This window comes from Prionailurus bengalensis, chromosome D4 (genome assembly GCF_016509475.1).
Source record: "Prionailurus bengalensis isolate Pbe53 chromosome D4, Fcat_Pben_1.1_paternal_pri, whole genome shotgun sequence".
NCBI lineage: Eukaryota > Metazoa > Chordata > Mammalia > Carnivora > Felidae > Prionailurus > Prionailurus bengalensis.
Window position 1 is genome coordinate 71,214,644 of NC_057359.1, and position 24,137 is coordinate 71,238,780.

Consider the following 24,137-nt stretch of genomic DNA (forward strand, 5'->3'; position numbering starts at 1 on the left):
TAGGACCATATGTAAACAACACCATCACCAAAAAAAATCATTTATGAGACTTATTGTTCTGATAAAAGTCTACGTAATTTTTAATTTTTATTTTTTAAAGTTTATTTATTTATTTTGTGTGTAAGAGAGAGAGCTTGAGCCAGACTCCATGCTGACAGCACAGAGTCTGATGTGGGGCTTGAACCCGCAAACCATGAGACCATGACCTGAGCCGAAACCCAAGAGCTGGATGCTTAACTGACTGAGCCACCCAGGCACCCCTGAAAGTCATTTTTAAAAAATGAAAAATTTCAGACTCTTCAGTTTGTAGCCACCGACCTAAGGATATTTAATATTCTAAGTGGTGATAAAAATTGAAATGCATGAAATATATATTACTTTAATATAGTAATATACTTAAAAATAACTTTAAATTCAACATGCTAAAGAATGCAAAAAGTAATACTTTAGTAAAAGAGTAGGTAAACCATAAACATATACCTAAAAATAAATCACTACAGAACGAAAAAAATAAGGAAGGGAGGAAGGAAAGACCTTAAAACTAAGACAAATATATATGAGACTATTTTAGAAATCATACACATGTAAGTTTAAAGTAAAACGGTATTTATTTAACACCACAGAAGAATGTTGAGTTCAGCTCTGCCTAACTCACTTATGATGAACAGAATGTGGTTAAAACTTATGCTGGGAATATTAGGAGAAATATGGCAGTTACCAGAAGTTTAATTAGAGACTTTCTGGGAATTATAATCACTTTATTGCAATAATTTGGTATTAGACAAACCTCAAGGCTTATTTGGGAAGCTAAAAGGAAAAATCGTCAGATATGAATTTGTTGCACTGTAAAGATCCTACTTACTTTTGTGGTTGGAGGGAGTGAGGGAGAAAAAGAGAATTTTTTACTGTAGACTTTCTTCCAAAACTCGTTTGTATATTGACCAAAAAAAAAAAAAAAAGTCCTTAGTAGATCTATTTCAACCATAATGTGAAGCCTGATTTGCTTTTTTTTTTAATTTTTTTTGTTAACATTTATTTATTTTTGAGACAGAGAGAGACAGAGCATGAACAGGGGAGGGGCAGAGAGAGAGGGAGACACAGAATCTGAAAAAGGCTCCAGGCTCTGAGCTGTCAGCACAGAGCCCTACGCGGGGCTCGAACTCACAGACCGTGAGATCATGACCTGAGCCGAAGTCGGACGCTTAACCGACCGAGCCACCCAGGCGCCCCCTGATTTGCTTTTTAATAAAAAAAAAAGAATCCTCAAAGCTGGTGTGATGTAACAGACATAGTGTGTGAGTTTCAATTAGTTCCCCGTTAAATTCTCTTCTCTTCAGTGAAATATCAGGTTGATAAACGCTGCTTGCCCGGTTCCAAAGTTCTAACAGACTTTTCTATGTACTGCGATCCCACCTGACTGAGACGATTTAAACTGGCGAAACTGGCACAGTATATAAAACCTGTAATTATGGCATGCTTCCTGGTTTTCTCCCTGCAGTACCGTCTTATGAGGACTGCAGATCCTAAGATGTAATGCTGGACATTACAAAGGAATGTCCCAGCACCAAAGGAAAATGTCCTATACAGTTGTTGTCCAAAAATTTGTTTCTAATTGGATACAGATGTGTATTATTTACTAAGGGAGCAGTTTTTAAATTTTCAGATGGCCGTAGACCTTAGGTTTTTAAATAAGGGTGTAGAGAAAGTGGAGGATCCATAATTTTTAAAAAGCCATGTTTCAACCAGCATGCTTATTCTGTTCCCAGTGATGCAGCAGAGGTAGGCCAGCGACTTTTTATTTTTAAACAAGTTTCATTGACTTTGCAAAGTACATGCATGGAGTTGGGAGTTCCTGGCAGCAGGGCTCTCAGCCTTAGGGTCATGGCCATTTTAAGTTTTCATTTTTCAGTTTTGTTTGCATCTTGTAGTCTTTATGCTGTATTGGAAAACTGTACATGGTAGGGATGTTAGAAATATTTGAAAACTGGAGCCCTAATCTTTTTATTTCTGTTTAAACCAGTGGCTCTTGGGGCACCTGGGTGGCTCAGTTGGTTAAGCAACCGACTCTTGGTGTTAGCTCAGGCTATGATCTCAATGTTCATGAGTTTGAGCCCTGCATGGGATTCTCTTTCTCCCTCTCTCTCTGCTCCTCCCCTGCTCATGCTGTGTCTCTCTCAAAATAAATAAATAAACTGAAAAACAAACAAACAAACAAACCAGTGGCTCTCAACATATGGTCCCTGGACCAAGTAGAAGGAGCATCACTAATGAACTAGTTAGAAATGTAAATTTTCAGGCCCCACACCAGACCTGCTGACTTAAAAACTCTAAGAGTGGGACCCTGCAATCTTCATTTTGAAGCCCTACATGCTGACATGTGAGACCCAAAATTAGTCATACTCAACTTTTCCTGTTACTTTTTTTTTTAATGTTTTATTTTATTTTTTAAGAGACAAGGACAGAGTGCAAGCAGGGGAGGGGCAGAGAGAGAGGGAGACAAGAATCCAAAGGTGGCTCAGGCTCTGAGCTGTCAGCACAGAGCCTGATGCGGGGTTCGAACCCACAAATGCGAGATCATGACTTGAGCCAAAGTCAGAAGCTCAACTGACTGAGCCACCCAGGTGCCCCCTTGTAACTTCTGAATCACTTGGGGAAGGGTATAGAACTTAAAAAGAACACCAGACAAGTTAAATCAGAATATTGGAGAGGAGATAGGGCTTCAGTATTTTTAAAATGTTGATGTAAATGTGCAGATGATTCCAAAGTACAGCCAGAGTGGATAACTGCTCACAAAAACCTTCAAACTACAGGAAATGAAATGTCATAATTCATTGAATGTCTTTTCAGAGTTTCAAGGAACATGAGACAGGACCTCACTTCATAAAGGAGGAAACTAAGTTCCTAGATGAGATATATTTCTACCATATCATGGAGGCACATGTTTATTAATAATGAATCCCGAGACCAAGCCTTGCACCTTTTTTTGGGATCCTAAAGGCAGAGCACGGTGTTTGTGTTGCCGGTGTTTAGACTTAAGTGTTGACTGGCTGAATGAAAGGAAACTCTCCATGAAGAGACAGTAATTTACTTTCTTTGCTTACAGTGGACATAACGGTTTTGCTGAAAACATTCCACTCCTCCACGTATAGAACCTGTATCAGGTGTAAAGCAATAATAACTTCGAAGGCTTCGATTACCTCCACAAGAAGATATGTCCACGGCTCCTCTTTTCACAGTTGAAGTGCTTTCTGGACATGAGAGGCAGCTCCGGGAACCAAATGCTGGCTGGTAGCTGCCCAGTGGACATGATTCACACGTCTCAAGGCCATTTGATGAGTAAGTGCCTTGTTTGCACTGAGCTGAAGAGAAAAACGTAATATGGTTAGGAACAATGACATTAAGCTATACAAAACTAGCACTCGGTAGGGTAAGGTTTTCTGCATTTTAATTTATTCAGGATACAATGAGGGACACAAAGAACTACATATAGACTGTATTTTAGACTGCCCCATGCTTCTCTGTACTAGTAAGTTTTAGACTGATTTCTAGTTACTTTCGTTATTACCTAGCATAGCCACCTAGAAAGTGCCAATAATTGTTTATTTTTTAATTTTTAAAGTTTATTTATTTTTGAGAGAGAGAGAGAGAGAGAGAGACCGAGCACAAATGGGAGAGGGGCAGAGAGAGAGGGGGACACAGAATCCGAAGCAGGCTCCAGGCTCTGAGCTGTCAGCACAGATCCTGATGCAGGGGTTGAACTCATGAGCCGTGAGATCATGACCTGAGCCGAAGTCGGACACTTAACCAACCGAGCCACCCAGGCCCCTGCCAATAAATGGTTTTTGAGTGAAGTTAGAAATCCCATCTCAGAAAGGTACTGTCATAAGAACAAGTTGTACACAGGGGGACTTGTCCTTGTATAAGTTCTCAGCTTGTACACTACTTCTGGAGTGACAGAAAACAAAACCTCAAATTGGGCTAGAACCGCATAATTACAGTGGTACCTTCATGGCTCTGAGAACTGGCCCTCTTCTGCCCTCCTACCTACAGACCCCAACTGAGGGTTGGCAGAGCAGAGAATAAAAGTAGTCTTAGCATGAAGCCCAGAGAGATTAAGCAACTTTCTAAGATTCAAACCAGTGGCTTTGTGGTAGGGCCAGAATCCTCAACCCCCAAGTACACCATCCATTCCTTCTGCCTTCGTCCTCCAAATGATGCTCATTTCCAGCACTGCTAATGTTTTTAGCATTTCTAATCACCTAGCGCAACTCTCACGTTTATATTTGTCATTCAGCAACCACATCTGCATTTGCAACAACAGTGAGGGATGCAGGTCTGAAATTCCTTCTTCTAGGTGTAGCTTATTATAACTTTAACCATGAAAGAGAACATTCCCATCAGGAGTGTTTATTGAGAAAGACGATAAAATGTTTTTATAAAATCTTGAGATACTTTACTAGAAAGAATACATGCATCTGTACCTATAGTCATTAATTTCCAAGTAAATGGAGAGTTGATCTCGTATCAAGTATCATTCTAATATGATTGCTAAGTGTTACGGAAGTCCTTGCCACCAATTAATGTGAGATTCACTAAAAAAAATCTGAGTTATTTGATAAATGTGGATTCGAATTATTGACAGTGGAATTTGACTTAGAGCAATAAAATGTTCCAAAGGGGAAAAAATAGACTTCTTTAAAGTGAGGGAAACATTAAGATAATAATTGAAAATCAAAAGACAAAAATAATCCTATCTGCCATTGAGACTTCATAACTGGAGATCAAATTCAGGCTTCTGGTCAAAATGTGCACTAAGCCATTACCTTTGCATTCCGAGCTGCTTCTAGAATGGGGATATTCAGTATAAGTCCCTGTTGGACAGAGTTTGCACTCAAGTTGCCCTTCTTCATCTTGATAGGATCCCGTGAAGCAGCTTTCACAGACAGAATGCTTCAGGGAATAATAGGTTCCCAAAGGGCAATTGACTGAAAAGAAAACAAACAGGAAACACTGAATACAGTAAACTAGAGAAATGGAACATATTTGGGTTCTTTTGTCCTAAGGCACGAAAATAATTAAGCACGCTTCCAAGTACTACTGTTTATGTGTTAAATCTTATTGTCAGAGGTTTACTCACAAGATAAACCTTCCAGAAACGTATTTCTAGAAACCAAGAGTAGATTCTTTTTTGTTTAAGAAAATGCAAATTCTTATTGCCCAAGCTTCAGGCTTCCATGATAGGGGCTTTAAAGTGTGGATTAAAGAAGATCATCCTGGGAAACACAAAGCTAACAAAGAAAAGGCTGCTGAAAGAAAAGGATAAAACAACGCACATTTGGGTTAATTTGAGGCTTCAAGATCTGAAAAACAGTTCCTTAGCTGTTGCTCTGAATGGCTCCCTTATGAAATGGACTGCTTGTCCATTGCAGCATCATTTCTAGAAACAAAACCAGGAAAAGGCTGTGAGAGTAAAAGAGATGAGTTAGGCAGACCCCTGTCTCTGCCTACAGGAATTACTGTCCACTGAAGGCAAGTCCAAGGCATCCTCATACTCAAGGGTTCCCAGGAAACAGGCCAATGTCAGGACCTTCCTTCCTTGGAGATCTGGTCTACTACTTGGCGGACTTGACGTGACTCAGGATTTCTGAGACCACAGTGGAATGTTAAGCCCACTAAAAGGCTGCTTGCAAACAGTATTTGCACAGAGAAGATATTTGAAATTAGCACCTAGAGGATTCTGATGTTAAAGTCTATAAGAATTACCTGGGAACTCACTAAAAATTCAGAGTCCAAGGCTCTGCCCCCAAAGTGTCAGATGTATTAGTTCTGGGACAGGACCTGAGTCAAGATGCATTTTGATAAGCACTTCAGATGCTGCTGCTACAGGCAGTCTCAAGAACACACTGAGAAATGCAGAACACTGGTCAAGGTGACTTCTAATTTTTATTCACAAGGTAGGGAGGAAACAAGAGCAGGCTCAGAATGACCACTTTAATGTGCTTTTGCTGGGCTGAATTGATCACCCAACAGAGCTCTGGGAAAAGCAATAAAAACTGCTGAGGAAGGTTTTCCATCCAGGAGGCAAGATCCCATGCCTACAGAGAGACTGGCACCAGACTCATGTCATTTGGTCCAGTTGAGTGTACAGAACCTGGTTAGAGGAGTTTCCAGTATCTATAAACAATCGGCTTATACGGGAAACAGGCTGGAATTGATCCAGACTGTGGCAGTCGGGGTTAGAAATTAAGGGGCTGGGGGTAAGGAGAATGAGGAATGGCTACTTAATGGTTATGAGATCTTCTTTGGAGGTGATGAAAATATTTTGGTAGCAGTGATGGCCGAACAACATCATGAATGTACTAAATACCAATGAACTTGTACACTTTAAAATGGCTGATTCTATGCCACGCGAACTTGGCATTGGCTACCTGGGTGGGAATCTTAGCTACACCACTTACTGTCTTAAGGGGTAAGACTTACTAAGTGCCTAGCCTCTCTCTCTGGCTTCAGTTTTGCCATCCATAAAATGTGCTTCGCAGAATTGGTAAACAGAATTAAACACGAGAGGTGCTCAGCCAGCCTATGGAAATGGTCCAAAAGTATTCGTTATTATTATTACTGGAGATGTTGTTGAAAGCTGTGAACTCTAAGGATCTGAGTCCCATACGTGAAATAGTTTTCTTGTCCTGAACAATAGTGGTTACTTAGACTCCTCAGACAGAAGAGTAGTAAGGACCACACAGCAAGAGCGAAATGTTTCATTTCAGTATCCCTGTATAGTTGTAAAACAGCTCTGTGCATCTCATCTGACCCACTATGCGCCAGGTATTTTGTATTGCAGGGAAAAGTCTTACCACACATCCGCCCTCTCAGCACTGAGCCTGGTCTGCAGAAAAGGAAAGCCTTTTCAGTCTCCAACGAATTGCTCTCAGCTACAAGCATGTCAGTTTCAAGCTGAAAGGAATACATGGGCTCCTCATTGAGGATCCTTTTCAGTTGATTTGTAATGGTTTCCAAAGTCATAATGAGTCGTTGCTGATTTTCCAGTTCAAGGGTATCATTTCTTTCATTGGGTAATGGCACACTAGCTGAGATAAAAACAAGATGAAATAAAACATAACACGGCACACACGGTGTTTCAGGAAACTGTTTGTAGTTAGTTCTTCAGCAAGAAGAAATGGCATATTTAGAATCTTCCAGGAAAGATAAACTCAAACTCAGTCACTACTTACTGAACAACTAGTACGTGGACAATATTAGGAACAATGCAATTTGTTTAAATCCTTCTCTTATATGCTGGATCTAGATTGTTTTTATGAAGTTCTCCCATGTAGCATGTTAAATTTCTGCAAGCTCTTGCTTTTTAAAAACATGCCTCAGTGTGTCATGTCAAAATGAGTACAAAGAAGGCTACTTGTTGCTGCGAGAATCATAAAATGTATCTGTGATATTAAATTGAAAAGAAAGACAAAACTTAGGGGACTGTGCTGTCCCTAGTTTTGGGTTCCAGGATTATTTCCTAAGAATGATAAGACATGGAAATTTGCAAAATAGGTTTCCACACCTATTTTCAAGGTTTCCACACTTGAAATAGGTTTCAAGACTTCCCCACAATATTGTTTTTTCAAATAGACAGTCTATCCTTACCTGTGATGTTAAAAATTAACTTAATTTTGTGGTTAGATAACGGGGCGCTTCTTTTCATTCGTGAAGATCTGGCTTTGCTGGCACCTGAGGGTGTTTCTTGCACGGAGTCCAAGAAATCATCATAAGAGTAATCCAACCTATTAGCCGCGCCCCAGCCACCAGGTCCTAGACAGTTGGGGCAGAGAAACAAGATTCTACAGTTGTCTCTAGCAGCATTTAGATTTTAATGTTAAGCCACAAGTCAGATCACCCTTGATTATTTCTCAAATTGTCCATAATGAACTGAATACAGGGTTTCTTCTAGAACCTCATAGTTTTCATCTATAATTTTATAATTTTTAGGCACATCACTTTAAATTTAAATTACCAAAGAATTACACCAAAAAGAAGAAAGAAAAGTCTCAGTGGAGTTACCTATGCCTGTAAGCCATTCTAACTTTGAGCTAATAGTTAATTACTTCAGCTTTAGAGGTAAATAGGATGTGGGTGCAGAATTTTAATAAATTCCCATTTCCCTTCAGGGTTTGTTCCATTCTCTTAAAAAATGTTAGTATCAGCTTTACGAACTTAATGCACATGAGCAGGTTTCCTTTTGTGGGCATTATTCAAGATAGCTACATCATACTTTAGAGTGGGGTCAGTTTCTGAAGATAGCATGTAAGTTAAACGTGATGTAACCACGCTGGAGGATGTGACATGGAGACTTGAGATTCTTTAGATTCCCTGCATGGATTCAGATTGTAGCTTCATGATGTGAGGGTGTACAGTCCTCATCAAATTACTTTCATCTCTCTGAACCACACTTTCTCCTTTTATAAATTGAGGTCACTATTCTTACCGCACAGGTCTGGGGGATAACTGAGACAATATACATAAACCATCAAGCTCACTATTTGACTCACTCTAAAACCCCAGTAAATGATGCGAATATTGGCCTGAGTATATTGGTGTTGCTTACTTATGTGCTTTAAATACCAAATTATATTGGGGTGCCTGGGTGGCTCAGTTGGTTGGGCGTCTGACTTCGGCTCAGGTCATGATCTCACAGCTTGTGAGTTCGAGCCCCACGTCGGGCTCCGTGCTGACAGCTCGGAGCCTGGAACCTGCTTCGCAGTCTGTGTGTCCCTCTCTCTCTCTGCTTTCCCCCACTCATGCTCTGTCTCTCTCTCAAAAATAAACATTAAAAAAATTATAAATATCAAAATATATTTATACAGGCCTGTCCACCTAAGTAGGCTGTTTAAAAATTTTAAATAAAATTTAAAATAGATTTTTAAATAAAATAAGCTGTTTAAAAATTTTTTTGTTTAACTTGTTTTGGGCTATTAAAATTGCCTACGATAAATAATTTTGTAAATAACTTTGTTTTTCACTTAAGTGTTTTTCCCACAAGTATTAGGTAGCCATTATCGAAAAACAGATGAGTAAGACCAAAAAAAAAAAAAAGTGTAAATTATCTATAATTCCACCACATAGAAGTAACAACTATAGCATTTTAGGCAAGATTTTCTTCTATGGATATATAAACCCACACATACACATTTATGCATACAGATACGTGTAACAGTGGAATAGATATAAACATAAAAGATTATACTATGTGTATATTATTTAGTAATCTTTTTCTAATTTTATAAATGGTATATTATGGCATTTCTGTGTCAAATGTTTTCATAATATTCTCTTCTATGTCTATATACCAAAAAATAACCAGGTTTCTGTTTTCAGACTTTTAGGTTATTTAAAAATTTTGAACATCCTTGTGCATATAGGATTTCATACAGTGTAAGCACCATTATTGAGAAGACATATTCCAATTTCAGAGATGTTCAGATGAAAAATGAACGCCTTAGAATTTATGAAATGGAGTACATCTTTGCACATTGGCATGATTTCTACCTTGAGGAATATTCTTAGAAGGAGAATTTCAGGCTTGAGTGTTTTTAATCCTTTTGACACATATTGTCCATTGTCCTCCAATTTCTCCTCTGTGTTCAATATGTGAGTATGCTTTTTTTTTCCTTATACCCTTGCCAAGTTTGGGTGTTACGATTCTTATTTGAATTTGTTAATCTGACAGGTTGAAAATGGCATCTCATTTTAGTTTTCATTTGAATTATAAGACTATCATGAGGTCAAACCATTTATATATATATATATATATATATATATATATATATATATATATAAAGTATATATATATATAGTATATTTTTCATACATTATGACTCATCAAGTTGTTAGAAAAATTATGCTAATCTTGGGGCACCTGGGTGGCTCAGTTGGTTAAGCGTCTGACTTCAGCTCAGGTCATGATCTCGCGGCCTATGAGTTTGAGCCCCGTGTGGGTCTCTGTGCTGACCACTCAGAGCCTGGAGCTGCTTAAGATTCTGTGTCTCCCTCTCTCTGTCCCTTCCCCACTCATGCTCTTTCTCTCTCTCTTTAAAAATTAAAATGTTTTTTTTTAAAATAAATATTATGCTAATCTTGTGACTCTCCATTGTAAAGGCATTCAAGGATGAAGGTTTCTCTCTTAGGATCAGTGGTACCATCTGTCCATGTCTGAATCTAGAAAACTGTTATTTTGATCCTTATCGGATGACAACCATTGCCTATCTCAAAGTCTTCTGACGGCAAGTGATTCTCTCTGTGTGTATCCTTAAACCCTCAATAATCTACCTCAGCAACGTGGGAGGGGAAACCTGGGTCACGTGTGGCAGAAGAGGCCTGTTACTCTAGTCATGCCACTGCCAATGCCACTTCATATTTTTCTACCTAAAACTTTAATGTCCGAAATTTTCGCTGAGAAGTTTTATATAACAGTTAAAATGGAGAGAAACCCAAAGTCTACCAACCGGAAGTTGTTTACCTAAGTTACAGCAATTGACTGATTAAATAATAATATGTGGCCCCTGAAACTGAAGTATAATATTTAATAAAGGAAAAATGTCCTCAATAAAATGTTAACTAAAAATTCAGGTTAATAAGATAATATGGGCACATATACACACATACATGTACAGTTATATGTGTGTATACATATACATGAGTACATTATATATACATATATTAGTACATTAATGGAATTATTTACAGGATTATTTATGTGGATTATCTTTATTTCATTCTTTGGGTTTTGGCAGTTTTCAAATTTTTTGCAATAAACATATATGCAAAATAATATTTCTAAAATTGAAAAAGTATAAAGCAAAGGTCAACATCACTCTTCATGCTAAGTCACTAAAAATACGATATATGTGATTAGTGCGAGAAACAAAAAGGATGTCTGCTGTAATGTCAACTAATATTGTCTCAGATAACCTTCTAAGGACTTTATTTGCACCTGTGTTTACTCAATTTATCCTGAGAATGGCCCTATAAGTTTAGAATTCTTATATACCTATTTTATAGGTGAGAAGACTAAGTAAGGCACAGAGTACAAATTTGCTCAAGACCACAAGCTAGCAGGTGGTAGAGCCAGAATTTGGATGTAAGAAGTTGGTGTTAGAGTCCATAGTGCTTAACCATGACACTATTTTGTTATCACTATTATTTTTAAAAACAGTATTCTGGAAGTGTTCAGCAGTTTTATAACAATGCGATAAAAATCAGAAATATAATTACTGGAAAGGTTGATGACTTTGCTAATGAAAGACCCAAGAGTGACTACTAAAATCTCCAACGAATATTAAGGCAGTAACCAAAATGGCCAGATACGCCAGCAAAAAATCACACATCAGACGTAGGAATAACCTTAATAAAAATGTTTAGAGATGCCATGCAGAAAACATCAAAATTCAACCAGAAGGTATATCCGACCTGAACAGATTGAGTCTTAACATATTCTTGGTGAGGAATCAGAGCATTTTACATGTGTAACTGTTTTAAATTCACGGCTTAATTGCAATTTTAATTGAATGCCATATAAAAACTGCTTTAGTACTATCCTATCATATAAATATTAAACTATCACAATCATAATGTGACTTATTCTTCTTTTTATCACTTCAAGAGTTTTGTGGCTTAAAAAAAGTTAATTTTTCTAATTTGCCCCACTCTTCTGGAATTAGTTTATTTTGCAGATCAGTCTTGCAAACTACTGACACTACATAATATAATTACCAATTGCAAAGCCATTTTCATAGTCATAATTATATTCAAGGCAATATTTCTTGGTCAGGTCCTCCAATCTGCAGTCAATGTCATCAGCATCACTACAAAATGATGGGACCTGCAAATAAAAAATGAAAAGTATAAAATGTAAATCACATCTCTGTGTGCTTTGGATAAGCCCTTCTTTCTCCTGACCTTCACAATTCTATCCACAGGAGAGAGGAGAGGGCTAGAGCCCTGCATGTTCCTGGACAGACTCCTGGTCCTCCTCCAGGCCCCGCCCCTTACAGCCTCCCGTGTCTGTGAATCACCACAATTATTTTCATGCCTTTTTGTCTCTGTTTATATCACTGATCCCCAGAAGCCCAGAACTCCTGGCATATCTCTTGTCTCTGATCTTTTACCCCATATGGCTCTTTAGATCCCTTTCCTCTGACTTTATCTCCCACCCATCTCCAAGTCCTCAGAACCTTCCTCTGCCCTTTGGAACTCACAGCCAGTAATCAGCGAATCTCCTATTATTTTTTTTCATCTCCTTTCTTTCTGTTCCTTTTACCTTTGCTCTCAATGGCATCTCACTTTCCAGCTTCCTCAAACTGTGGGCATAGAGGTGGAGGAAGTATCTTCCTCACTCTTCCCTGCTGTTTCCAGATCATGCTCCCTCACCCCTCCTTAGAGCCTCACAGTCCTGAAGTTCATGGTATAGTAGATGGCCTCTCCATGTGGCCGCTACCAACAGCCTTTCCCCATTCTGCATCACCCCCTCCTTCTAAGAACATCCAGTAACTCTCCCTGCTATAATTGTTGGGGATTTCTGTATCCATCCAGCTAATCCTTCCTTCACCTTGGCTTCTCACTTCCTTTTTCTCTTTCTCCTCATGTCTTCCAGCCTTACTTTGTCACCTGCTCTCATGGCCATACCCTCAGACCTCATCATGCCCGGTAACTGCACCCTCTCCTCCTCTTGGAATTCTCTGACTTCATCAGATTTATAATCCGTTGACCCCTCCATCTCTTCACCGTCTCTCAGCCTGATGTCTCTTCACCTCCTTATTATGAATTACTCCTGAATTACTCTCTCACACGCACCCTTCTTCACTTGTTTGTCTGCAGAATCCTTAACCCTAAACTGATTGCTCTGCTTTGTCCACACATGCACCCACCCACATGGTTGATTACTGCTTGAAACAAAACACACACCTGCTTCTGGCCAATCCTAGCACCTTTCTTTAGCACATTCATTTGTGCCTTTCTAGAAAATTATTTGGTACCATCACCTCTCTTTCCAAACCTCAACAACTCCTTCCCATCCTTATTCTCTCAGCTGATCATTCTGTATCGGTGTTCACTGAGAAAATAAGAGACATCAGAAAAGATCCTCTGACACACTTCCAGCCATGTATACCCATTCGTGCGTCCGTGTTCCTGGGCACTCTGCCTCCTTGACTCCCCTCTTTCTCTCACACTGCACATCAAATCTACTACCACCAATTCCACTCTTAGAATCTATCCCAAATCTAAGCTGCCTACTCCATTAGGGATTCAAATACGTATAGAACACGTTTCCTGCCTTTGATAGATGCTCCACACAAGTTAAATATATTGTTTTGCTTTCCTGTAAACATTGAAAGAATCCTCAACAAAAATGCATGAAAAAGAAAGCCCTTTCAATGTTCAATTATCCCATCCTAAAATAAATACAGCCTACAATGGCATTTTTGTCATACTTTAAATAACAAAGCAGACATTTTCAAACCACAGGGACCCCACGCTTCTCTGGCTTTCTGACTCAGAATGTTTTAAAAAGTTCAAAATGTTTTAATAAAGATTCACTTATAATTCATTCCAGACGTCCAAAACCTATGACCAATTCTAAATATGAGGGAAAAGTCTGGATTACATAGAGGAGGGAAGTCATCAGGACAAGGAATTCCAGTGGCAGGTTACCCTGAGACGCGACGAAAACGCTCAACGGTATCCTTTAAAATATGACAGACAATACTACTGACATACCATTTTCCCCAGGGTAATCTCAAATGCTTCAGAAAACTTCTTCAACAGATCTGTATCATCACAACGAGTTGCTTTGTACAGCATCTCAAAGGACTTGAACCCATGATTTGCAAAACGCTTTACTGGAAAATGTTAGAGAAAACAGTTTCACTTAGCTGGTGTTCCAACCCAAAGATTTAATTGTCTTTGGAGTAATGGTAACTTAGTATTTTAATTCTAAAACAATTTGTGGGATCATTAGAAAAACAGGAGATGACAGTTAGGAAAAGTTTCTAGGCATTATAAACCACGAGCCAAGCAGCACTGTACCGAATTACCCAGTGATGAATTTGCTTTGATAAATTATTCTTTAGCTTACAACCACGTTAAGAAAATGAGTATTTACGGGAAAAAGAGATGTAAAGATTTTTAAATTGTATTTCTGGGAATTTCTGAAAAATTCTGCCTGGGTCAAAGAAATCTTTTATGTTTATATAAATTTGTATCATACATGTTTATATTACACTTTTAACCAATAGACACTGAAATTTTTCTAAATATTAGAGAAAATAATTCCTTGAAAGTATAATTTCCACAGAGAATTTCTCCTTGGATCAAAAGCTTGCATGGTTAGCCTTAGCAAGATGTCTCCAAATATTGAGACAATGCCTCCTAGTAGTATCAGCATTAAAATCCTACTGTCTAAATCTGTGATAGAGGTGAATGATACTGCTTCTAATTACTTCCCTCATTTGGGATAAAAAATAGCTCAAGTAAGCGGGCTTTACCCTTTCTCCAAGACACTGGCATTTAAACTCCATCTTTGGTACTGGATCAACTATTAATTCCAAAGAATATTTACACTAGACAAAGATATTGGTTATCTTTATAACAATACACATATTTAAGATTATAGAATGGCTCTAAATCTAAATCAGATCTAAAGAGAATGTGACTGATCTTTCATTCTATCACACATGTTGGATCTTTATTTTATTTTTTTAATTTGTTTTATTTTTTATTTTTTTAAATTTACATCCAAATTAGTTAGCATATAGTGCAACAACGATTTCAGGAGTAGATTCCTTAGTGCCCCTTACCCATTTAGCCCACCCCCCCTCCCACAACCTCTCCAGTAACCCTCTGTTTGTTCTCCATATTTAAGAGTCTCTTATGTTTTGTTCCCCTCCCTGTTTTTATATTATTTTTGCTTCGCTTCCCTTATGTTCATCTGTTTTGTCTCTTAAAGTCCTCATAGGAGTGAAATCATATGATTTTTGTCTTTCTCTGACTAATTTCACGTAGCATAATACCCTCCACTTCCATCCACGTAGTTGCAAATGGCAAGATTTCATTCTTTTTGATTGCCGAGTACTACTCCATAGTGTGTGTGTGTGTGTGTGTGTGTGTGTGTGTGTGTGTGTGTATACCACATCTTCTTTATCCATTCATTCATCCATGGACATTTGGGCTCTTTCCATACTTTGGCTATTGTTGATAGTGCTGCTATAAACATGGGGGGTGCAGGTGTCCCTTCGAAACAGCACACCTGTATCCCTTGGATAAAGGCCTAGTAGTGCAATTGCTGGGTCGCAGGGTAGTTCTATTTTCAGTTTTTTGAGGAACCCCCATACTGTTCTCCAGAGTGGCTGCACCAGCTTGCATTCCTACCAACGATGCAAAAGAGATCCTCTTTCTCCGCATCCTTGCCAACACCTGTTGTTCCCTGAGTTGTTAATGTTAGCCATTCTGACAGGTGTGAGGTGGTATCTTATTGTGGTTTTGATTTGTATTTCTCTGATGATGAGTGTTGTTGAGCATTTTTTCATGTGTCGGTTGGCCATCTGGATGTCTTCTTTGGAGAAGTGTCTACTCATGTCTTTTGCCCATTTCTTCACTGGATTGTTTTTTGGGTGTTGAGTTTGATAAGTTCTTTATAGATTTTGGATACTAACCCTTTATCTGATATGTAATTTGCAAATATCTTCTCCCATTCTGTCAGTTGCCTTTTAGTTTTGCTGATTGTTTCCTTTGCCGTGCAGAAGCTTTTTATTTTGATGAGGTCCCAGTAGTTCATTTTTGTTTTTGTTTCCCTTGCCTCCGGAGACGTGTTGAGTAAGAAGTTGCTGCGGCCAAAATAAAAGAGGTTTTTGTCTGCTTTCTCCTCGAGGATTTTGATGGCTTCCTGTCTTACGTTGAGGTCTTTCATCCACTTTGAGTTTATTTTTGTGTATGGTGTAAGAAAGTGGCCCAGGTTCATTCTTCTGCATGTCGCTGTCCAGTTTTCCCACCACCACTTGCTGAAGAGACTGTCTTTATTCCATTGGATATTCTTTCCCGCTTTGTCTAAGATTAGTTGCCCATACGTTTGTGGGTCCATTTCTGGGTTCTCTATTCTGTTCCATTGATCTGAGTGTCTGTTCTTGTGGCAGTACCATACTGTATTGATGATTACAGCTTTGTAGTATAGCTTGAAGTCTGGGATTGTGATGCCTCCTGCTTTGGTTTTCTTTTTTAAGATCGCTTTGGCTATTCGGGGTCTTTTCTGGTTCCATACAAATTTTTGGATTATTTGTTCTAGCTCTGTGAAGAACGCTGGTGTTATTTTGATAGGGATTGCATTGAATATGTAGATTGCTTTGGGTAGTATTGACATTTTAACAATATTTGTTCTTCCTATCCAGGAGCACGGAATCTTTCTCCATTTTTTTTTTTTTTTATCTTCTTCAATTTCTTTCATAAGCTTTCTCTAGTTTTCAGTGTACAGACTTTTCACCTTTTTGGTTAGATTTATTCCTAGGTATTTTATGGTTTTTTGTGCAGCTGTAAATGGGATCGATTCCTTGATTTCTCTTTCTGTCGCTTCATTGTTGGTGGGACCTTACTTTAAATATAAGCTCTTCTGCAGACTATAAGGTTATACTTTAAGTTCAAGTTTATAGATCAAGAACAGTAAGTCTCTTCAGATATTTCTGATAAATAACAATAAGAGGGCCAAGATGGTTTTGCTTTAAACTGAATCTTGTCCTGTAGCAATTCAACCAATAACCAGTCTCTGGGGGGGCTAACATTTTAAATCAAGGGATGAACATTTCTCTTATCCACAGACATTTCAAATTCATGGCACCATTTTTTCCTAATCCCTATTGTAAGGCAGTTTTCCTCTTTAATGGTCAGAAATGTGCACACACCCAGGGGTGCCTGGTTAAGTGTCTAGGTGCATTTGGTTACGTGTTCAACTCATGATTTCGGTTCAGGTCATGATCTTACAGTTCGTGAGATGGAACCCTGTGTCAGGCTCTGTGCTGACAGTGCGGAGCCTGCTTGGGATTCTCTGTCTCCCTCTCTCTCTGCCTCTTTCTCTCTCTCTCTCTCTCTCAAAATAAATAAACATTAAAAAAATGTACACACACCCAAACACATACTCACATATATGAAAGGAATCCAGAAAAAAGAATTAAAACTTACTAGCACAGTCTGGCCATTCAGTGGAATATGGCGGCATCCATATACCATCTTCATAAGCACAGTAATAATTCTCAGTAGACCCTTCTGTGAAATCATAGCCCTCCAAGCAACTTAATGTGCAGTTAACTCCAGCACTATCTTTAGTGCATATAAAATCCCCATTTATTGGTGTGAATGGAACTTCACAGGGAGAACCTGTATAAAAAATTATACTATTTATATACAGTGGTATATACAATATAAATTAAATTCCATGAGTCTAAGGTGATGTTTGAAAAGAATTCCCTTTCCACCACTATTCCTAGAAAAACTTTTACCATAAATCCTTGTGACAACGGACACTTTTTGGTTCCGAGGTGGACACAGTTGAAAAGCTGTACCTATGTATAATCAGAATTAGAGGCTCTGCAAATTTTATGAAATGCTAAAAGTTATTTCTGAGTTGGGGTTGCTGTTTGTGGCGTTCCTTTAATAAGAGTGAAAAGTAGATAACATTATGTAGCAAGTATATCTTCAGAACCTGTCTCCTCAGTTATTTGAAGTAGAATTATGACCATAATATTTTGTACCTTTAGTGCAAATGTTAACGAAGTGTTAATTAAAGACTACCTTGGAAGAGGTGCCTGGGTGGCTCAGTCGGTTAAGCGTGCACCTCTTGGTTTCAGCTCGGGTCATGATCTCATGGTTCCGTGACTTCGAGCCCTGCGTTGGGCTCTGCGACGGCAACACCAAGCCTGCTTGGGATTCTTTCTCCCTTTCTCTCTCTCTCTCTCTCTCTCCCTCGCTCGCTGCCCCTCCCCCACTCACACTGTCTCTGTTTCTCTCAAAATAAAGAAATAAAGGTTAAAAAAAAATAAACTGAAAAAGACTACCCTGGAAGAAAATATTTCTACCTATCGTCAGGTGAAGCAATAATAATCGGAAACGTAAATAAAATCTGTCAGTATTCTAAATTCACAAATCTGCTTCACACAGTCTATTTTCTGCCATAAAACATAGCAATTAAACGTAACAAACGTCAACCAGATTTTTCGAGGCTTATGAAGAGAATACCTTTTATGACAACGTGGATGTCACATGTTCTGTTATTGCCCGAGGGGTCCGTGGCTGTATATTGCACTACAGTCTCCCCATGAGGGAAAAGGTCTCCTGGTGTATGGCTTCTGGTGATGATCAATACAGCCCCTAGAAGGGAAAGAAGGGATCTAGTTGTGGGGTGACTGGTCTGCAGCCACTTTACTTCTCACTTTTTTTGATCTGAATTTTCATTTTCTATTTATGCAAACCAGATGGGCACGCAACTTACGTTGATTTGGCCACTAGTGAAAAACAAACGATGTTACGCTATAACGCAGAAGTAGTAGACTCAAAAGGTTCGTTAGACTAAGGCATTCTTAAATTTTTTTTTTCAACGTTTATTTATTTTTGGGACAGAGAGAGACAGAGCATGAACGGGGGAGGGGCAGACAGAGAAGGAGACACAGAATCGGAAACAGGCTCCAGGCTCTGAGCCATCAGCCCAGAGCCCGATGCGGGGCTCGAACTCACAGACCGCGAGATCGTGACCTGGCCGAAGTCGGACGCTTAACCGACTGCGCCACCCAGGCGCCCCTAGACTAAGGCATTCTTGCTGAATAAGTGATTTTCCTCGAATGGGTCAGTCTGTTGGGACCCTGGAGAAACTTAATTAAGAAATCTATGTAATTTGCATTTTTTATTATTATTTACTGGGCGTTAGTGAAACCTCTAACATGAAATTCAGTTGTGTTTGCTCTTTTTTTTTTTCTGCTGTCCTATGAACTTTTATCATTTTGGGGGCATATGTTTAAGAAATGGGCATGAATACATAAACTGTACTAAAGATACGAATAAAATGCATAGTTTATGCCTTCAGGACAATATAAGCTTAGAGATTCAGTGAATTTATAGAAATCTTCACGTCCTTCTGGTACAGGTTTAATAAATGTCCGCTAAATACTGAATGAAGGAAGGGAACCTAAAGAATGGGTAAGATTAATAATATTAAATGACATGTAATTATCCTAGATTAAAACATATTACCTTATGTGATTATTCATACCACTTAGACAAGACGTAATTTGCTTTTCATTTCTTTTATCCTTTCAAAAGCTTTTAAGGGGTGCCTGCGGGTGTCAGGTGCTTAAGCGTCCGACTTTAGCTCAGGTCATGATCTCATGGTTCAGGAGTTCAAGCCCCAGATGGAGCTGTCTGCTATCAGCATAGAGCCCGCTTCAGATCCTCTGGCCCCCTCGCTCTCTGTCCTGCCCCCACCACTCTTTCACACTTTCTCTCAAAAATAAACGTTTTAAAAAAGCTTTTAAAAAGGAAACACAATTCAGTGTTACCATGCTGACCACAAAATCCCTGGGCTCGCACCTGAGTTGTCTGAGAACTGAGGTTCATCCCAGGTTGCAGCATGCTCCTTCTCTGAGACCTGCATCGGAGGTGGGGATCTGCACCAGTCTATGCTAGGCGGTTCCACGTCTAAAAGACAGGAAAGCAGAGAAAGAAGTCACAACTGATATTCAAAAATGACGAGGAGGTTTGCATAAGAGAACTGAAGTCTACTTGTGCTGGCAGAGAGCCTTGACCTTGCTAGCACAAGGCTGGCCCTGGAGCTCCTTTGACAATGAGGGTTTGTTATCCCTCGTCTCAAGGCAGGAGAGAGAGCTGGTTCTTGCTATACGTCCCTCTGCCTGTTGAAGAAGAAATGCTAGGTGTCTAAAATCACCCTATGCACAGTGGTGTCAAAGGCAATTCTAGATGCGGCCAGGAAGTGAAGAGAACCTTCCCAGAGAAGCGGAAGGAGTGAAATGACCAAATCTCAGAGTACTCAAATAAAGGGACTCATCTGAGGTCACTAAGCTAGAAAATTGTAACCGCAGGCATCCAGACCAGGGTGTTTCTTTACATGATATATGAAAACACACACTCCAAAATTAAATGAGCTGTATCCGTGAGAATGTAGAGATTTCTGTTTTACACTACGTCTTATGAATAAATTCCATTTTCTCTTTTCCTCATTCTTGTCATTTCATTGGTCTAGCACCTTTGGTTTGACTCCTTTTCTAGACTGTAAACTCTGGGGACCAGTGACGAAGTCTCTCTTGCTCACAGTTAGGTTTCCACTGCATAGCATAGCACCTGGCCTGTCACACAGGCTCAGAAAAACTTGTTGCACAAAGAAAAAAAGTGAAAAAAAATGCTCAGTGGAGGTCTGTGCGCTTGAAGAGTGACTCAGTCGAGTCCATTTACAGTTAAACGGAAGAATCTGGTGGTATTTACTATTTTCCCAAAGACATTGCAAATCGGTTCTTTCCAAGATTTTCTACACTCATCTGATTCTAGACGAATATTTTAAAGTCGAACTGCAGGTACGAGAGGGTGCTAAGACTCAGTCAATTACTGTCAAAAGAATGGGAGGTACCAGCGGAGGCGTGGTGTCCAAAGGAGAGAGAGAAAGCCTATTTCAAAGCAAGTGAGGCAGTATTCCCTGGAAAGCTAAGCCAAAGCATTCCTGCCTCCTCTCATTTATCAATAAGACACCCACACCCTGTCATCTGAGGAAACAAGAAAATGCAGGCTTTAGAATATTTTCTCTCTTATCTTTCTCTCTCTCTCTTCCCTCCCTCTCTCCTCATCTCCCTTTCTCTCATCTTCTCCCGCTTCCTCGTCTTTCCCCGGTCACCTCTCTCTTTCACACTTTGAAAACTGAGCTAGTGTCTAGTCAGACACTTGAGTACATATTTTACATTTCACTGTGCTGACTCTTCATGGCGAAACATTGAAACTTGGCAAATGCTTGAACCACAATGCCATGTTTAAGATCATAGCACCACAAAAAATGAATCCAGCATCTTTTACATATGACTGGCCAAGTTCATGCTTAAAACAAGTGAGAAAGCATTTAAAATACCTAAGCACTCTGAAATGAAGTAGACGGATTTTTACTTGAGTCTTTTTCTATGCACTTCTACCAAAACCTATCATTTCTAGGGTCAGGAGCCAGTCTGATTATACATTAGTTATTTCAAGAAGTTGTGTAAAATTCTTAACATAAAATGAACTTGTTGTGTTGAAATTTTAAACAAACAGATTAAAATATATGAGGTGAATATTGCTAAATGTCAATATGTTTACACAGAACTTAATGTGAGTTAGGCACTAGTTCGAGTGGTTTATATATTTTAACTAACTAAAAGCCTTACAATAACCCTATACTCAACTTGTGGATGAAGCAGATTGGGTTCAGAGTCTGTGCTCTTGACCACTACAGGCTGCTACGTATCCTATTTCTCCACATATTACTTCTTGGTGGTGGGTACCTGGTATCTATTGAATATCTACTGAACTGATTGAAAGTACAAAGAGCAATTGGAAGACTAAGAAATAAACCAGCACCCCATCCAAAATTAGGACTGATCTACAGCAGTGGTTGTGAGGGTGAAGAGACTAGGGCAGATTTCCGAAACAATATGTAGATGAAACCAGAAGAACTTGAGAAATAATTGAGTGTTGGTGATGGAAGGAGAGGAGTCAGGGATGACTTCCAGATTTTTGCATGGTAGGTAGGTGGTTGGTTGTGCCATTCTGAGCTAAGAAATATACTAGGTTTGGGTGAGTCTGAAATGCCTGTAAGACATTTACCTGGGAATGTTGAATAGGCAGTTCTATATATTGGTTTGAATTTCAGAAAATAGATCTAAGCTTCAGATTGAATTCTGGAAGTTGTCAGTTAACAAAATCACCAGAAAAACCAGAGGGAGAGAGAGAGAGAGAGAGAGAGACAGACAGACAGACAGACAGAAAGAAAAGAAGGCTAAGGCTGGAACCTTGGGGATGATCCACATTTGAGAGCCGGTCTGAGGAAGAGAAGCCATGTAGGAAAGAGATAAAGAAGGAGAAATGAGAAAAACAGGTTGTGGAACCAAGACAGATTGCTGTCAGATAAGCTAGGGAAGGAGACAGTTTCGATAAGGAGAGTGTGGTTAATAAAATCTAAGGTGATAAAATCTAAGGAAAGATTATGTAACATAAGAACGAAAAAGTGTGCAGTAGAAATAACTCTAGAGACCAGTGATGCCCCTGATGAAAGTAGTTTGTACGTGAGTGAAGGGGACGAGAGTCACTTGAGTGACTTTGAATATAAATGGCTGTGGAGACAAAACAGATGACAATTACTGGGAACTTTTCCAAAGGCTCATATTGGAAGAAATCAAAGAGAGGCAGCAATGGTTAAAGAGGATGTAGGTTTCAAAGAGGGAGTGGCATGGGCAGGTTTCAAAGCCAGCCGGGAGAATCGGCGGCGGGGAGGGAGTTGTTGAAGATAAAGGAGAAGCCAAGCCCTTGGACTACTGGATTATTTTCGAAATCCTACTCAAGCAATTTTGTGACTTACCGACAACCTTGACGTGGAAAGTGCAGCTGGCTTGGTTGCTGGATAGGTCAACGGCTGTATAGGTGATGGCAACATCTCCAATTGGGAAGAGGTAAGGTGGGGTGAAAGCCGGATGAACATGGATGGACACCTTTTAGAGATAAATAAATATTTTGAAAGTTAAGGTTAATACTGACAGTGTATTTACTGTTCTTATACCTAAATATTATTAGGGAAAATAAAATTTTAAATGGCACAATCAATATTTCATATATATAGTGAAACGGAAAAAAAAATCAGACACAGCCTTTTAGCATGTTTCTTTCCAGACTACTATTTACATAGTTTGTGCAGCTGACGTACACATGGAATATTATTCTTTGTTTTTTAAACATAATATCTTAAAACACTCTTTATTCTGTTACGTAGTCTTTAGAATTCAAGATTAAATGTCTCTGTAATTTTCTATAGAATAAATATATGGTAATTTAAAAAAATCTATTGAAGGACATTTAAATTGGTCCCAAATTTTACTATACCAAACAATACTGGGGTGAAGAGTTTTGAACAGGTAATTCTAAAATATTTTTATTATGTCTTTATAATACATTTCCAGAACAGAATTACTAACCAGAAGTCATTAACAATGTATTGATAGATAATACAAAATTCCTTTCCCAAAACACGGCAGTAATTTGCATTCCCATTTGTCAGTATTTGAGAGTCAATGTGAAAGTTCCCACTCTAAGTTCTCTGACCTATATTAAATACCATTACTTTTTGGTAACTCAAAACTATGACACCAGGTTGTTGTTTTAATTCACAGTTTCTTAATGCCTTATACCGAGATTAAAATCTCACATGTTTGCATGATAGGGAAATATGGACGTATTCATTCCTTTTTTTTAAGTTTATTTATTTTGAGAGATCACGACCTGAGCCAAAATGAAGAGTGGGATGCTTAACCTACTAAGACACCGAGGCACCCCTGTTCTTTTCTTTTTGAGTGATATGCTTGCCTTCTTAGTGCCTTTGAAAATTATAAGATAGGGCGCCTGGGTGGCGCAGTCGGTTAAGCGTCCGACTTCAGCCAGGTCACGATCTCGCGGTCCGTGAGTTCGAGCCCCACATCAGGCTCTGGGCTGATGGTTCAGAGCCTGGAGCCTGTTTCCGATTCTGTGTCTCCCTCTCTCTCTGCCCCTCCCCCGTTCATGTGCTGTCTCTCTCTGTCCCAAAAATAAATAAACGTTGGAAAAAAAAATTTAAAAAAAAAAAAAAAAGAAAATTATAAGATAACATAACATGAACATGTTAGGTAGTACATATTCTTCACTTCTGACACTTCCGAAGCATTTTTTTTTCAAGTTTGCTATTTGTCTTTTAATTTAGAAAATTTTTAAAATGCAAATTTAGAAATACTTTTGTAGTCAAATACCCTGGTCTTTTCAATTGCAATGTTAAAAATATTTCAACACACAGGTGCTGCATTTAGTGTGACTTCTCATTAGATCCTGAAATG

General features: G+C 38.9%; 1 protein-coding gene across 2 annotated transcripts in view; it reads right to left on the minus strand.

Annotated features, from left to right (window-relative positions):
- Positions 1-24,137, minus strand: part of SVEP1 (sushi, von Willebrand factor type A, EGF and pentraxin domain containing 1) — a 199,913-nt gene that overhangs the window by 93,392 nt on the left and 82,384 nt on the right. For both annotated transcript variants that reach the window (XM_043566210.1, XM_043566209.1), the window contains exons 9-18: positions 22,640-22,769; positions 19,618-19,725; positions 18,274-18,405; positions 17,221-17,415; positions 13,774-13,895; positions 11,770-11,878; positions 7,648-7,812; positions 6,855-7,088; positions 4,824-4,985; positions 3,198-3,359 (exon numbers count right to left, since the gene is read on the minus strand). In XM_043566210.1, coding sequence (XP_043422145.1) covers positions 3,198-3,359; positions 4,824-4,985; positions 6,855-7,088; positions 7,648-7,812; positions 11,770-11,878; positions 13,774-13,895; positions 17,221-17,415; positions 18,274-18,405; positions 19,618-19,725; positions 22,640-22,769 — 1,519 coding nt within the window. The remainder of the gene's footprint in view (positions 1-3,197; positions 3,360-4,823; positions 4,986-6,854; positions 7,089-7,647; positions 7,813-11,769; positions 11,879-13,773; positions 13,896-17,220; positions 17,416-18,273; positions 18,406-19,617; positions 19,726-22,639; positions 22,770-24,137) is intronic.